The sequence below is a fragment of the Sycon ciliatum genome, chromosome 10, assembly GCF_964019385.1.
Source record: "Sycon ciliatum chromosome 10, ocSycCili1.1, whole genome shotgun sequence".
NCBI lineage: Eukaryota > Metazoa > Porifera > Calcarea > Leucosolenida > Sycettidae > Sycon > Sycon ciliatum.
Genome location: NC_088652.1, coordinates 24,415,428 through 24,429,398, shown reverse-complemented (window position 1 = coordinate 24,429,398; position 13,971 = coordinate 24,415,428). Strand labels below are relative to the sequence as shown.

At 48.0% G+C, this 13,971-nt stretch overlaps 1 protein-coding gene across 1 annotated transcript in view; it reads left to right on the top strand.

Annotated features, from left to right (window-relative positions):
- The window catches only part of LOC135826872 (uncharacterized), a 44,003-nt gene that overhangs the window by 24,613 nt on the left and 5,419 nt on the right, over positions 1 to 13,971 (top strand). Inside the window, exons 22-34 of the mRNA XM_065339479.1 lie at positions 1 to 67; positions 276 to 395; positions 1,148 to 1,182; positions 2,751 to 2,925; positions 5,566 to 5,682; positions 7,393 to 7,487; positions 7,861 to 7,912; positions 8,343 to 8,403; positions 8,994 to 9,160; positions 9,987 to 10,073; positions 10,671 to 10,757; positions 11,582 to 11,668; positions 13,022 to 13,129. The exon at positions 1 to 67 is cut by the window's left edge and continues 62 nt beyond it. Of these exons, the coding sequence (XP_065195551.1) occupies positions 1 to 67; positions 276 to 395; positions 1,148 to 1,182; positions 2,751 to 2,925; positions 5,566 to 5,682; positions 7,393 to 7,487; positions 7,861 to 7,912; positions 8,343 to 8,403; positions 8,994 to 9,160; positions 9,987 to 10,073; positions 10,671 to 10,757; positions 11,582 to 11,668; positions 13,022 to 13,129 (1,258 nt within the window). The remainder of the gene's footprint in view (positions 68 to 275; positions 396 to 1,147; positions 1,183 to 2,750; positions 2,926 to 5,565; positions 5,683 to 7,392; positions 7,488 to 7,860; positions 7,913 to 8,342; positions 8,404 to 8,993; positions 9,161 to 9,986; positions 10,074 to 10,670; positions 10,758 to 11,581; positions 11,669 to 13,021; positions 13,130 to 13,971) is intronic.

The following is a 13,971-nucleotide window of genomic DNA, read 5'->3' as shown; positions in this document are numbered from 1 at the left end:
CTACCCAGCACCTAGCCTTGTGGACGAATCTGATCAGTCGGATCTAGAGACCGTCAAACTTCCCAAGGTCAGGAGTCATCTTCCTTCCGCTCCGATATATTTATCTATGTGTGTCTGTTTTCATACACACACATGTAAACGCAAGTGTATGAACACGAATACGCCCACACACTCATATCGAGTACACACACAGTGACTGTCTGCCCATGGGTCTATCTGGGCATCTTTTGATGCATGCTTGTGCCCCACTTTGTGCACGGTTGTTGTCTTTACAGGAAATATTCCTGCCACACGACAGACCAAGTTCTCTGACACATCGCTACAAGGACAGCGATCCGATATTTATCTTCATCGACGGGGCTCGCTTCCTGCCAGATAATGTGACGGTCACAAAGGTAGGTGTCATTTCAAAATCACGACTGTTTTGATGAAATGGATAACTCATGAGGACATCCACATCTTTCATGTCAGTAAGATAAACTTGACCTCATGTCAATGAGTGACACCACCCAGAAACAATCAACAGGGGTTAGCAGATCAGACCCACCCAAGTGAAATCCCATTATCTTCATCCGTTCTCTTAGGAAGCTTCGTGTAAATGTTTGGACATCAGAAATGTAATTGCTACTGCGTTGCTGACATTCGAACTGCTGTTCTCCCTCGTCTTATGAGTCGGTATCACTGACTCTCTCACGCTTTGTCTGTATCTACCGTATTTCTGGTTTATAAGCCATACTTTGAACACTCAAAATTCACCCGAAAAAGGGGGTGCGGCTTATACTCAGATGATCAAATCAACGGTGATAAAGAGGGTAGATGTCCATATTTTGTGGCAAAAAATAGGAGGGGGGGGGGGTGCGGCTTATACTCCAGTGCGGCGTATACTCCGGAAAATACGGTACATCCCTCTCCCACCTCTTTCTTCCTGCTTATCTCCATCTCTCCATCTCTCTGTCTCTGTCTTTTTGTCTCTGTCTTTCACTCTCTCTTTCACTCCCTCTCTCTCTCTCTCTCTCTCTCTCTCTCTCTCTCTCTCTCTCTCTCTCTCTCTCTCTCTCTCTCTCTCTCTCTCTCTCTCTCTCTCTCTCTCTCTCTCTCTCTCTCTCTCTCTCTCTCTTGTCCCCTTCTCTTCCTTTCTTCCATGCAGGCTACTGCTCGTATCCTGGACAAACAGTACAACCCGTAAGTGTAGCTACAGTCAACTTCGCCAATAACGACATTCGGCGGGGCATCAGAAAAGTGTCCTTATTCGCGAAGTGTCCTTATAACCGAAGTCCCATTTGAATGTATGTGAACCCATATTTTGTATAGTATGACATGCATATCAAAATCAAGCTCTTTTCTTGCTCTATGTCAATGTGTACTTTATTTTCATATTGCAGTTGAAAGGAACTAAAAATTCAATATGCAAGGGAAATTAATTGAAAAAATTAATAATAATATTATGCCTTTTTGATACAGTAGATACAGGGCCAGAGACATGTACATGTACATGTATGATGATTACTGTACAATCATGTACCACTACATGTACATTGTATACATATAGGTGTGCTGGTAAATCCAACAATTTTGAAGCCAACATAAAAAAGGAAGAAAAAGCCCCCTCCCCCTTGGCTGCATTTTCTTGCATGTGTGCCTTTATAATAATTATTAATTATGAATAATATCCATCACCATAGGTTCTGGTACTTCTGCATGACAGGTACATGTACTTGACTGACAGGTACTTGAAATAGCTGTCAAAAGCCCAGAAAGTCGTTATTCAAGCAGTGAATATGACCTCCGGGCACTAAAAGCATGTCGCTATACGCGAATTGTCGTTATTCAGATAGTCGTTATATCCGAAGTTAAATGTATACAGTTAGATGGGACTTTGCTCTGGGCATGGAAATTCGGTCGTTATTCGCGAATTGTCGTTATATCCGCAGTCGTTATTAGCGAAGTTGACTGTATTCTTATTGTGTACCTCGTCTTCACTCGTAATAGTATCGTTACAATAGCAGTGAGGCTTTCTCTGCATTCACGTACAGGGGAAATGGTTTGAAGGAGACCTATCCATTCTTGGTAGGCATAGTTATCGCAACAATCGGTGTGGTCCGCAATGGATAACAGTCTAGATTGTACCGGTTTGCATGCATGCGTGTAGGGGGGGGGGGGGGGCTGTGTGCTGTTGGGCTGTCATGTATGCGTGTAGAGGGGGGGGGGGGGCTGTGTGCTGTTGGGCCGGCATGCATGCGTGTGGAGAGGGGGGGGGGGTGCCGTTGGGCCTGCATGCATGCGTGTGGAGAGGGGGGGGGGGGGTGCTGTTGGGCCGGCATGCATGCGTATGCGGGTGTGCGTCAACATGGTACTGGATGTGTATGAAAGGGTATCTAGGGAAAGACCTGCTCACAACTTTTGCAACTACAGTCAAACCTGTCAAGGCGCCCACTCGGATAAGGCGACCACCTGTCCTAGAAGACCACTAAAACCAGGACCTAGGGATGTTATTTCCAGTCAAATGACCCTGGATAAGGAGACCACCTGGTAATAGAGACCACGTTTTGAGGGTCCTATGAGCGGTGGTCGGCTTAGACAGGTTTCACTGTACTTCAAAGTATACTCGGAGAGAGTTGCGGTTGCTCGTGACAGTTGCTGTCTGATGATCGGTTAAACCCGTGAAACAACAGGAACACTTTTGATTCCTTTCAAGTGTGTGTGTACTTCAAAGGATATGTATCCTCTGTTTACCATCTGCATGCACTCAGAATTGGCAAGGAGCTATCGTCGATGCCGTTCCTGAAATCCGACATCTACAATCCTCACTTTGTACCAGCTGAGACGGACCGTTCCAAGCTGGTCAGCTACAGCGAGAAGATCAGCGTGTGCTTGGAACTACCCGAGGATGTACAGGTAGCACGTACGGCTACTCTTGTTATCAAGGTGAGTACAGTACTACTTCGCTAATAACGACTGTGGATATAACGACAATTCGCGAATAGAGACAGAGAGCCCATGCCCAGAGCAAAGTCCCATCTAACTGTAATACTTACACAAAGGCAGAAGAGAACGGAGACAGCCGGCTAGGTCATTGTTGTAACGCTGCGTTTCATGCACATAGCAAAGCTAAGGCAATACTCACACAACTGATAACCTGTACATCATCTGGGTCCAAATTTTTACCCAGGCAGGTAGCTAAAACAGGGCGTGCAAAGTGAGTAAAGCGTGAAAAAGCAGGTGGCATAGCGCGCAAAAGCAGGTGGCATAGCGCGCAAAAGCAGGTGGCATGGCGCGCAAAAGCAGGTGGCATGGCGCGCAAAAGCAGGTGGCATAGCGCGCAAAAGCAGGTGGCATAGCGCGCAAAAGGTGGCAAAAGCGCGACATTGGGTTGTACCAGATTATGTTTCTCTTTCTCTCGGCTCTTCTTTGCCTGGCCGCCGTTGTTGAATGTTAGTGCGACCGGAAATCCGCTGGCTCATAATGCTTTCCTGTAGGCCGGTGCAGCATTGTTGAAGGCCTCTTGGTCGCACGAAATGCTCGACACTCGCTTGTTAATCATTGCCGGCAATTTCTGTATGATTGTCGGCGGGTGGTTCGACTCGGTGTTGATGTATCTCGGTGCGTCGTTCGGTTTTCGGTACGGCTCATAGCGGCCACTTGCGAGGTTGAAGGTAACGTCAAGGAAGTTGACTGTTCCCTGGTTTGTGCTGATCGTGATTCTCAACCCGGAGTCTCTGAACAGCTTCGTGATGGCTTTGCGGATGGAGTCTGCCTCATGTCCCGTCATGTTCTTGAATACTGCGAGGCCATCGTGGCGGTACAGGCCTATGCTGGCGGGGCCGAACATATCTGCAAGACGCTTCAGCAGGAAAGCTCCTACCAGTTGGCACACTTCCGCGCCATCATAGCTCCCCATGGTGACGTCGAATAGGCCTACTCTGTCCTTCTTGGCCCATGCCTTGTCGCCTGTGAATAATAAGGATTTTCTGGCATGCGTGATCGTATCGACGTCACGGTGGGGAATGGCGGTGAATTGCGTTGCAAACTCGAGTGCCGCTTTGAGGAGCTGCTCTGAGATCGATGGGTAGAATTCGACGATGTCAAATGAGACGAAGGAATATTGTTCTTTATCCTCGATGTTCTTGAACCAGGTTATCACCTCGGGAGAATGAAGTTGAAGACACCACTGCAGCTGTACTTATGGGTTATCACCTCAGCCGAGTTCTTCCACAAATTAGTGTTGGTGTGGCACTGCACGGCTCGGACGATCTTGTCCGGGATACTCTTGCTGATGATGCCCGTCTCCGTCTTGGCAGGGTTTATTAATCGACACGGGAGGGCGCTGGTGAAGTTCTCCTTATGATCCTTAAGGGTCAGAAATGCACCAGCCTTGCCGAGTACGTCCATTCTGTCACCGAGCCCACGGTCAGCGGCTATTCCTCTTGCCTCCATGTTTATCTCGCAGTAAGCTCCTTCCGGCGTTGACGCATGGTGCTTCGTCACATTCTCGGTGAGCGGCTTTTCGTACTTCTAACTGTAATACATATACATGTAATGCGACTTCGGGTATAAGGACACTTCGCGAATAAGGACACTTTTCTGATGCCCCGCCAAGTGTCGTTATACGCTAAATTGACTGTACAGTGCTACTGGCGTAGACATGAAAGTCCGGTCGATTGGCCGGGACCGGCGCCCTCAGTGCATACAGAACGTTGCATACATAGTACACATGTTGATCGCATGCCAACTCACGGCTGCATGGCCAGCGCACTGGAGCCACTTGGCCTCTGACTGGCTTTCCATATCCACGACAGGACAGTCAACTTTGCGGATAACGACACTCGGCGGAGCATCAGAAAAGTGTCCTTATTCGCGAAGTGTCCTTATACCCGAAGTCGCAGTACATGTATATGTATTACAGTTAGATGAGACTTTGCTCTGGGCATGGAAATTCTGTCGTTATTCGCAAATTGTCGTTATATCCGCTGTCATTATTACCGAAGTTGACTGTAGATTGCTCCATGACATATAGTTGCTCCTTGGCATTTGTTTTTGCGCTTGTCTGTGTTCACCATGTGATCAGGTGTTCCCTGGTATGGCGTGCTGCAATTGTGCGCACATGCTCCTTTATAAGGACCAATCCGTGTGTGTATGTGTGTGTGTGTGTGTGTGTGTGTGTGTGTGTGTGTGTGTGTGTGTGTGTGTGTGTGTGTGTGTGTGTGTGTGTGTGTGTGTGTGTGTGTGTGTGTGTGTGTGTGTGTGTGTGTGTGTGTGTGTGTGTGTGTGTGTGTGTGTGTGTGTGTGCGTATGGGTGCATATGTGTGTGTGTGTGCATGTGTACCGTATTTTCCGGAGTTTAAGCCGCACTTGGAACACTCAACATTCACTCCAAAAAGTACGGTGCGGCTTAAACTCAGATGATCAGAATAACGGTGACAAATAGGGAAGATGTCTGTGTTTCATGGCCAAAAAATGGGGAGTGCAGCTTATACTCCAGTGCGGCTTTGAAAACTACGGCATGTATGTGTGTGAACATGTTTATGCATGCCTATGTACATGATTGTAAATCTATTTTGTTGCTAGCTCTATACTGTCGATGGCTACAGCAAGCGGATAGCGGCAGTTGGCTACGCCGTACTGAAGCTCTTCGTAACCGTTCCTGGCGGTGAGCAGCCAAGCAACGCGTCAACAAGTATGAAGGTACGCTGAGTCTATATTATGTTCGCTGGTGTTGCTTTATCGTGTTCTATAGAATCCATCCCCTTATTGGGCTGCCAGGGGCGTCACTGGTCTCCCTTTTAGGGGGAGTGCACGGCCGCATATGTGTAGGATGGCTGGTGCATGTCATTCATGGTCAATATGTGCATGCTGGACACTGGTGCCAGGTCCAGCGAATCCAAAGCTGATCATTGCCTCTATACCGAGAACCTGATAAACAGGGAAGTTATACAGGTCGAACACCGACACTTCCACTCATCCCAGTCTGTGTCACCGACATGATAGAGAGACTCGTTGGCTGGAGTTCCCACACTCTGTGCTTTCATCATGTTCTGTATGTAAGATCTGAGGGTAACCAGAGCACGGACCAGTGATGTGGACGTGGCAGTAGTATTTGAGAGTAACCAGAGCACGGACCAGTGATGTGGACGTGGCAGTAGTATTTGAGAGTAACCAGAGCACGGACCAGTGATGTGGACGTGGCAGTAGTATTTGAGAGTAACCAGAGCACGGACCAGTGATGTGGACGTGGCAGTAGTATTTGAGAGTAACCAGAGCACGGACCAGTGATGTGGACGTGGCAGTAGTGAGCTTGATGTGGCGATGACCGTATGCCATTACGAGATTGTTGTGTGTACCCTCACTGCGGAATCCCCGATTGTTGTCAATGCCTTCGATCAGGACAGGGTCTGCCTCGACACAGTTCTTTGCAAAGTTCTCCTGAGCTGAGATTGATGACATTCGCACGGTTGATAGTAAAAGGCACTGGAATAACTAGACTGCAGCCTTTCTTCCAGCCTCTATTCTTTGTGAAGTCCTCTCCTTCTCCTCCTGCACGACACTAGACGAGACGAGGTTGACTTGGACGAGACAAGGATGATTTGGGTGAAACGAGGAGGAATAATGACGAACGGCGGGTGAGGATGACTGGGACGACCTGACTTGAGAGGGAGAGGGAGAGGGAGGGGGGAGAGAGGGTGAGGGTGGGAGGGACAGGGACAGGGAGAGGGAGAGGGAGGGAGGGAGAGGGAGGGAGGGAGGGAGAGGGAGGGAGAGAGTGGAGAGAGAGAGAGTGAGAGAGAATGGCAGTGCTATGTAATGGGCCTGGGTAGCTAGAGGGAGAAGGAGAGGGAGAGGGCGGGGGGATGGAGAGAGGGAGGGAGAGAGAGAGAGGGAGAGGGAGAGAGGGAGAGGGAGATGGAGGGAGACGGAGGGAGAGAGGGAGAGGGAGAGGCAGGGAGAGAGTGAGAGCATGGCAGTGCTGGGGTGGGGGGAAGCTATGGCAAAATATGATCTCACAAGTAACTGATCAGGCCAACGGAACAAAAGTGGAGTACGGTAACCTAACCACGGGGTGCATGCAGGCTAGCAAGAAAAGAATGTAGAAGGAGACAATGTAGAGGAGAAGGTAACTAACATATCTATTGTCATTCCCCTGCTGCTCCATATTGGTATTGTATTGTTGTGTGAATTGGTAGTGTCCAGTACAGTATCTGGATCATAAGATGTGTGTCATAAACTACAGCAGTGGGATCAAGCCACCATGATGTCATCATTAGCTAATGCCAGGCTGTCATGATGTCATCATTAGTTAATGCCAAGCCACCATGATGTCATCAGTAGCTAACTCCAAGCCACCATGCTGTCATCATTAGCTACTGCCCCATCGTACTGTGTTGCGCTGCACCACAGGTTGCTCTGAATGCTGGCTGCCATCAGCTACGCTTGTACTCCCGTGAGCCGGTGGTGCAGACGGCCATGTCCGACCAGCTCTTTACTGGCAACAGGTGAGGTTCAGCGCTGTGTACGATGTAATATCACGACCATGAAGTTTACATACACGCATATGCACACACATGCACACACATGCACACACACACACACACACACACACACACACACACACACACACACACACACACACACACACACACACACACACACACACATGCAAACACACACACACACACACACACACACACACACACACACACAGGTATTGTTTCTGCCTTCGTGCTCAATGCAGAACGGGCAAAGCTGGTTAAACCGTGTGAGCAGAATTGAACCAGTTACTGCCTCTTACTCAAGTTTCATGCCAATAGGCAATTATCAGACGTCATAAAGTATATTCTCTTGGTCTGCGTGTGACTTGTTCACTAGGTACGTACCCTGTGCAACAGTGTTGGTTCGAGTCTGCAAGTGCAAGCCTGAAGTAAGTCCTTGCACGATTCAACATTTCTCTCCTTTTCTTGGACAACTTCGTCAGAACTTAACCAGCTTTGCTTTAGGAGCCGCATCTGAGTCTTCAGTATTGAGGGTGGTGGTATTCCTGCGAATGCGAAAAATTCGGGTCAACCGAGTCTCTACGCAAACTGTTCATATTTTTAGTGCGAAAATGCACACTTATGTGAAGTCTCGCTTTTCAGACCTCCCCGTTCTCACACTCACGCCTTCGCTCAGTCGTTCCCTTTACCAGAAATAATTCAAAACCGATGGCAGCAGATTGGTAACATGTCATAATTGACTCTATGGTGCCATCAGTCTGTTTCCATCTTGCCATGGCATACTGCTGCGAGGGGTGTAGCTGAGAAAATTCTGGTATAACCCACCTTGTGTTCTGTCTAATCTGCTGACCTGTCCAGCAACTGATTGAGGGCACACAGCTACCAGCTGAACTCCGTGATGCTCCCTCCTACTCATCAGGTATGATCAATGACAATGTTGCTGGCAGTTTGCGGCTGTTTGAACAACCAGGTCCTGAATCTGGTGATCCGCGGAGACGGACCGTGCCGTACAAGACTGATCACTGACCACAGGTCTTGATTCAAACAGCCCTGATCTACAGATGTTGCCTTAGCGGAGGTAATCCCCGCGGCACAATGACAGTCCGTGGCGTCGGAAGGTATTTAAGGGTGGTACGGTCAACCACCTGCATTACAATTTACTCTTGGGGTTGGAGTGGCTCCTTGGAACATATTGTGAAATTTAGAACCCAAAGCAGTGCCTTTCTAGTGATTCAGGAGGTACATGGGGACAAAAAGTTGTACGGTCAATACCGTAGGGACCGTAGCATGACACTACTGTCAGTGCTGTGTTTTATAATCACCCATGTTTTACATTAACACATCTATCAAGCTGATGTGGCTGGTTGGTTGGTTGGATTTATTTAAAGTCGTACAACAAACAGGCATGTCTGCCTCCTTATATGAAGACGACTTGTGTTTTGTTGTATTCTCATTCGTTTGGGTAAGAACACATGTACGCAGCTGGTGTGCTTTGCTGTATTCCCACAGGTTTGTATATCAACACATCAATCCAGCTGACCGACGGGGAGAAGCACTTGATGCTGGCCATGCACAAACGTGCACAGTTGCCCGTCAAGAATAGCGTACCACTGCTTGGAGATCCGTCATGGTCACAGCTGGACCGGACCCCGGCCGAGATAGCCGAATTTATCAAGGTAGGTGATGGTGGTCATTTCCTTTTCTGCCGGAAGGCTTGAAGTGGCTTCATAACTTAAGAGTTTCATGACTTCATGGTTGATGGATTCAAACGGGTCATAAGGTTATCTGGTGATTGCATTGTGTCAGTCTGTGGGGATACATGTATTGTGCCCGCCATGTAGTTCGTGTATTCCCCAACCAGCCAACTCTTCACAAACGATATTGGTCCACTGCTTGTTTGTTTGTTTGGTTGTGTGTGTGTGCGTACATGCGTGTGTACGTGTGCACGATCAAGGTGTGTGTGTGCGTGCGTGTGTGCGTGTGCACAATCAAGGTGTGCATGTGTGCTCACACTTGGTGTGGGTGTGTCTACACAGACCTGTATCTATGTGTACTGTATTTTCCGGAGTATAAGCTAAGCCACTTCGAACACTCAACATGCGCCCCGAGAATGGAGGTGCGGCATATACTCCGATGATCAAATTAACGGTGATAAATAGAGTAGATGTCTGTATTTCGTGTCAAAAAAAGGGGTGTGCGGCTTATACTCCAGTGTGGCTTATACTCCAGTGTGGCTTATACTCCAGTGTGGCTTATACTCCAGTGTGGCTTATACTCCAGTGTGGCTTATACTCCAGTGTGGCTTATACTCCAGTGCGGCTTATACTCCAGTGTGGCTTATACTTCAGTGCGGCTTATACTCCGGAAAATACGCTGTTTGTGTGTGTGCGTGTGCGTGCATGTGTACGAACAAGGTGTGAGTGAATGTGTATGTGTGTGTGTGTGTGTGTATGTGTGTGCGTGTGACTTTGCTCATCATTATCTTGTGTGTAACTTGTGCAGGGCAAACTGAGTCGTTCCCTTGACAGTGAGTCTTACAATCTAGACATCACTTACATCAGCAAATACACACCAACCACTGGTCTACTGGTGAGTGAATGAATCGTGTGTGTGTGTGTGTGTGTGTGTGCGTGTGCGTGCATGCGTGTGTGCGTGTGTGCATGCGTGCGTGCATGCGTGCGTTTTATCCAACACATGCAGTGCTCTGACGGAGTATCCACTGCTTTGACAGCAGTGACTGAAACCTGATCAGAGAACACCTAGATAAAGGGGAATATCTCACAGTACGTGAGGGATTTGTTTAGGGTCCCTCCGACCAAAAGATTGTCCTGTAAGAACACCTGTGTTGCCAAAAGCCCCTTGTTACACGGACTGCTGGTTCTTACACAAAGGCTGTAAGTCTCTCTACACCTGTCAAGTGCTTCAAGGTTCTCAAGAGGTTCAAGGTTCTCAAGAGGTTCAAGGTTCTCAAGAGGTTCAAGGTTCTCAAGAGGTTCAAGGTTCTCAAGAGGTTCAAGGTTCTCAAGAGGTTCAAGGTTCTCAAGAGGTTCAAGGTTCTCAAGAGAAGAAAAAAATGTTGTACTCTCTGCATACACATAGCCGGATACTTAGGCTGCTCAACCCATCACTTTCAATCCCATGCCCCCCCCCCCTAACTTTGTTCTGTTCGTGTTACTATTTCCATAGGTCAGTATTGACGAAGCGACTAACTTGCCATGGAAGAAAGTCACCCAGGCGGTGGCAGCATTCACTCCGCCCGGCTCCTTCTTCATGGTAGGTTCTCCCATCCCAACACTCCTTCAAAAAGTACACCACCACACAAATGTTTCTTCTGTCAGCCATTTCATTGTGCCTGCAGAGCTAGTGCATGGGATTGGCTGGACAAGGTATTGAGCGGAACAGGCACCATAGCTCCATTCTGGGAAGTGAAATACTTATATTTTGTTAATTAGTAGGTGCCGTGGTTGGCTCTGGTCATCCCAGCAAGAAGGCAGATATGCCTGTTCGATTGGTGAATAAAAATAAAAAATACCATACCATACCAAATACAGCCTAACATGTGCTTGCTGGACCCTGTACCGAGCGGAATCCTGTATTGACCGGACAAATGTTCATGCACCAAAGTGATGTGGATTGAACATTCAGACCTGGATCAAGCGGAGTCCGGTCGTATCAGGACAGTTTCCGCTGCACCAAGTGTGTTCGGTTAGTGCAGGTTTACTGTGTTACCAGTGTCTGTCGACAAGGCAAACTCTCTGCGAACATTACATTTCGCCAGGGACAAACGCCAGGGAAAGCAGCCTGCAATTTGTCTGCGGGTGATGTTTTACAAGAGCATGCGGCTGACGTTTAGCCTGTTTGTTTGATGTGCTCTTGTTGCTTCAAGGATACTACAGACTTTCTTATCAAAGCCTGTTGCGGTAGAGGCCTGTGTCCGTAGCGTTTCATGTGGGGTGCGGGATTTTCAGATCTAAATCTTTGTCAACGTTTACATTTGCACTGTGTGTGTGTGTGTGTGTGTGTGTGCTTGTGTGTGTGCATGCGTGCGTGCGTGTGTGTGTGCATGCGTGCGTGCGTGCGTGTGTGTGTGTGTGCAGGGTCAGTTTCATGACAGTGTTCAGTTCACAACTAAGCTAGACTGGCAATCTCCACAGAACTGTCCACAGTGGCACGACGGTGTTTGGGTAAGCTGTAGACATATGGGTTTGTGTGTACAATTGTGTGTACGAGTGCATGCTTGTATAGTCACATACGTGTGTTTTGTGTGTACGTGTGTGCCTGTGTATGTATATATATATATATATGGGCCACAGCCAGCTTAACCGTTTTCGAATTTCATTTATTCAAGAAGTTGGTCACTTTGTTCGCTAGTGACTTGAACTAGATTAGAACTAGACTGCCAAACAAGTGTAAGAATGAAGTGTGACAAGATGTTTTGCTACCGGTTGATGGGTGAAGCACAGCGTGAATGCGCTGGCCAGGCGCAATTTTGATCACGATTGGTGTAACAGTGTGACTGCGAGCTCTGCTTCACAGCTGTTACGCGTCAGCTTACTGGCAGTCTGTTACTTGTTAGGCTACGACCTGTCAGCGCAATGCACGCGCGCAATCCATCTATAAAAGAACGTTCTTGTTCTGAGAACAATGTCGAATCTAACAACACCGTTCTTCTGTGCGTGCTGAACGGTTACAGTTAGAGCACTCTGGCTTGTGGACGGCTATCCTCCAAGAGGCCCGTGGGGCATTCGCTGTTGATGCTGCGCCGTGGTTTGACATCCGCTTGAATACAATCAAGGGTGAATGCCCCACATGCCTCTTGAAAGATAATCGTGAGCGTTTGTTTTTCAACACTGCATTGTTAATCTACAGCATCATGGCTGTGAATGGGTTTTAAAAAAATGCTTCCTTCTTCATTAGCCTTCATTGCGATCGGTTCGGCGAATCACACTGAGCTCCGCTGACGAGGCCTAGCAAGGTTGAAACTGCTTGCTGTCCGGAGATTGTATGCTTCAACCACTGAGCCATCCATTCCACTTTGTTAAACTCGGATGGTGAGCCAATCTAATTACGGTGAAAAAGGAGAAGGACAAAATGTTAGGAGTTGTGACTAACTGTCCACCACCGTGGAGAAATGTTGGTGCTAGGTGTCAGGTCGCTGAATGTCTCAGTACTCCTTGTCAGTTTTGTGCCATTTTGTCGTACTTGTTGTCTGTATTGTGATCTGTTAAGTTGGTGGACAGTTAGTCGTAACTCGTAACTGTAGTATTATTCTCAATATGGACAAGGAGACATGGACGAGTAAACTAATGGGGAGCAAGAAATGCACAGCCAGTAGGTAAGTCCAAAACAAGAGAAGTCCCGAGCCAGTGAAGCACATCAAAGTTCTGGCCTACGGGAAACGGCCTGTGTGACGTACATACAGCATGCAACGCATACAGTCATAAGTGTACAGTAGTGTACGCATAACAGAGTCCTGATATTACGACAGTAACATTTATTTTCCTTCTCCTATTTCACTGTGTGTGCTCCATGTCCAGCTGTACCGCCGTCGTCACCTGCACTTCCATCTGTCCCTGGTGATAATGCTGCAAGCCGTCGATATCACATTCAAGAGAAACAAGCAGAAATTCCAGCTAGCAGAACAGGTATGCTTACTACTATGCCTAGTCATAATATTATTACTCCCTTCATTTAGAAAGGGAAAGGACAGATGGATACGAATTAAGAGTAGCTGTCCACCACTGTATACAGTGAGGAAGTGCAACAACATCCGAGTTTCAGACTCCTTTCCCTGTTAGGAAAGAGATTGCTCCCCACACTGGAGAGCCTATTCCGCCGACTTGACTTGACACTTGACTGACTCGCGACTGCCATCTAGAGCACGCGAGAAGTCCATCGAACCTTCGACTTGGCAAACCAGCAGGAAAGCACCACTCCCTGCTCAATACACAGTGTTTTGGGGAAATTCACCCCTCATCATACAATCGTCGCTACCTCTATTTCGTCCTTTCAGTGTTATCATTCATACTGTGCATGCGTAGCAAAGCACGGGGTATTTTGCCTTGACGGATTCTGAGTGTGAGATGCAGCAATGGCGACGAAGATGGGATTTTACTGGTACATGAACGTGCAGGCACAGTGGATTGGTCCAAGACCTTGAGATACGAGAGGTGACTGAGTCAAGTCTTGCAGGGGAAGATGCAGCACCTAAAGATGGAGGTGAGGGGGATAAGCCTCCCAACCACCGGCACATGTTCCGAAAATCCCATTAGCTGCATCCGTGTACCCTTGTGCCTCGCCACAAGTTCATAGTTGACTGTGGGTAGACTAGCAGCACGGTTGAAAACCCGCTCCCAGGGGCAGCAGGCGCGTACGCAGGGTCACCTCTAGGGGGGTTTCCAACCGAATCGCAAGCATTGACTCGTTTTTAAACCCTGTCTAAAGAGCCCTACAATATACATGTATATACAATGTGCCCGGTTAAAAC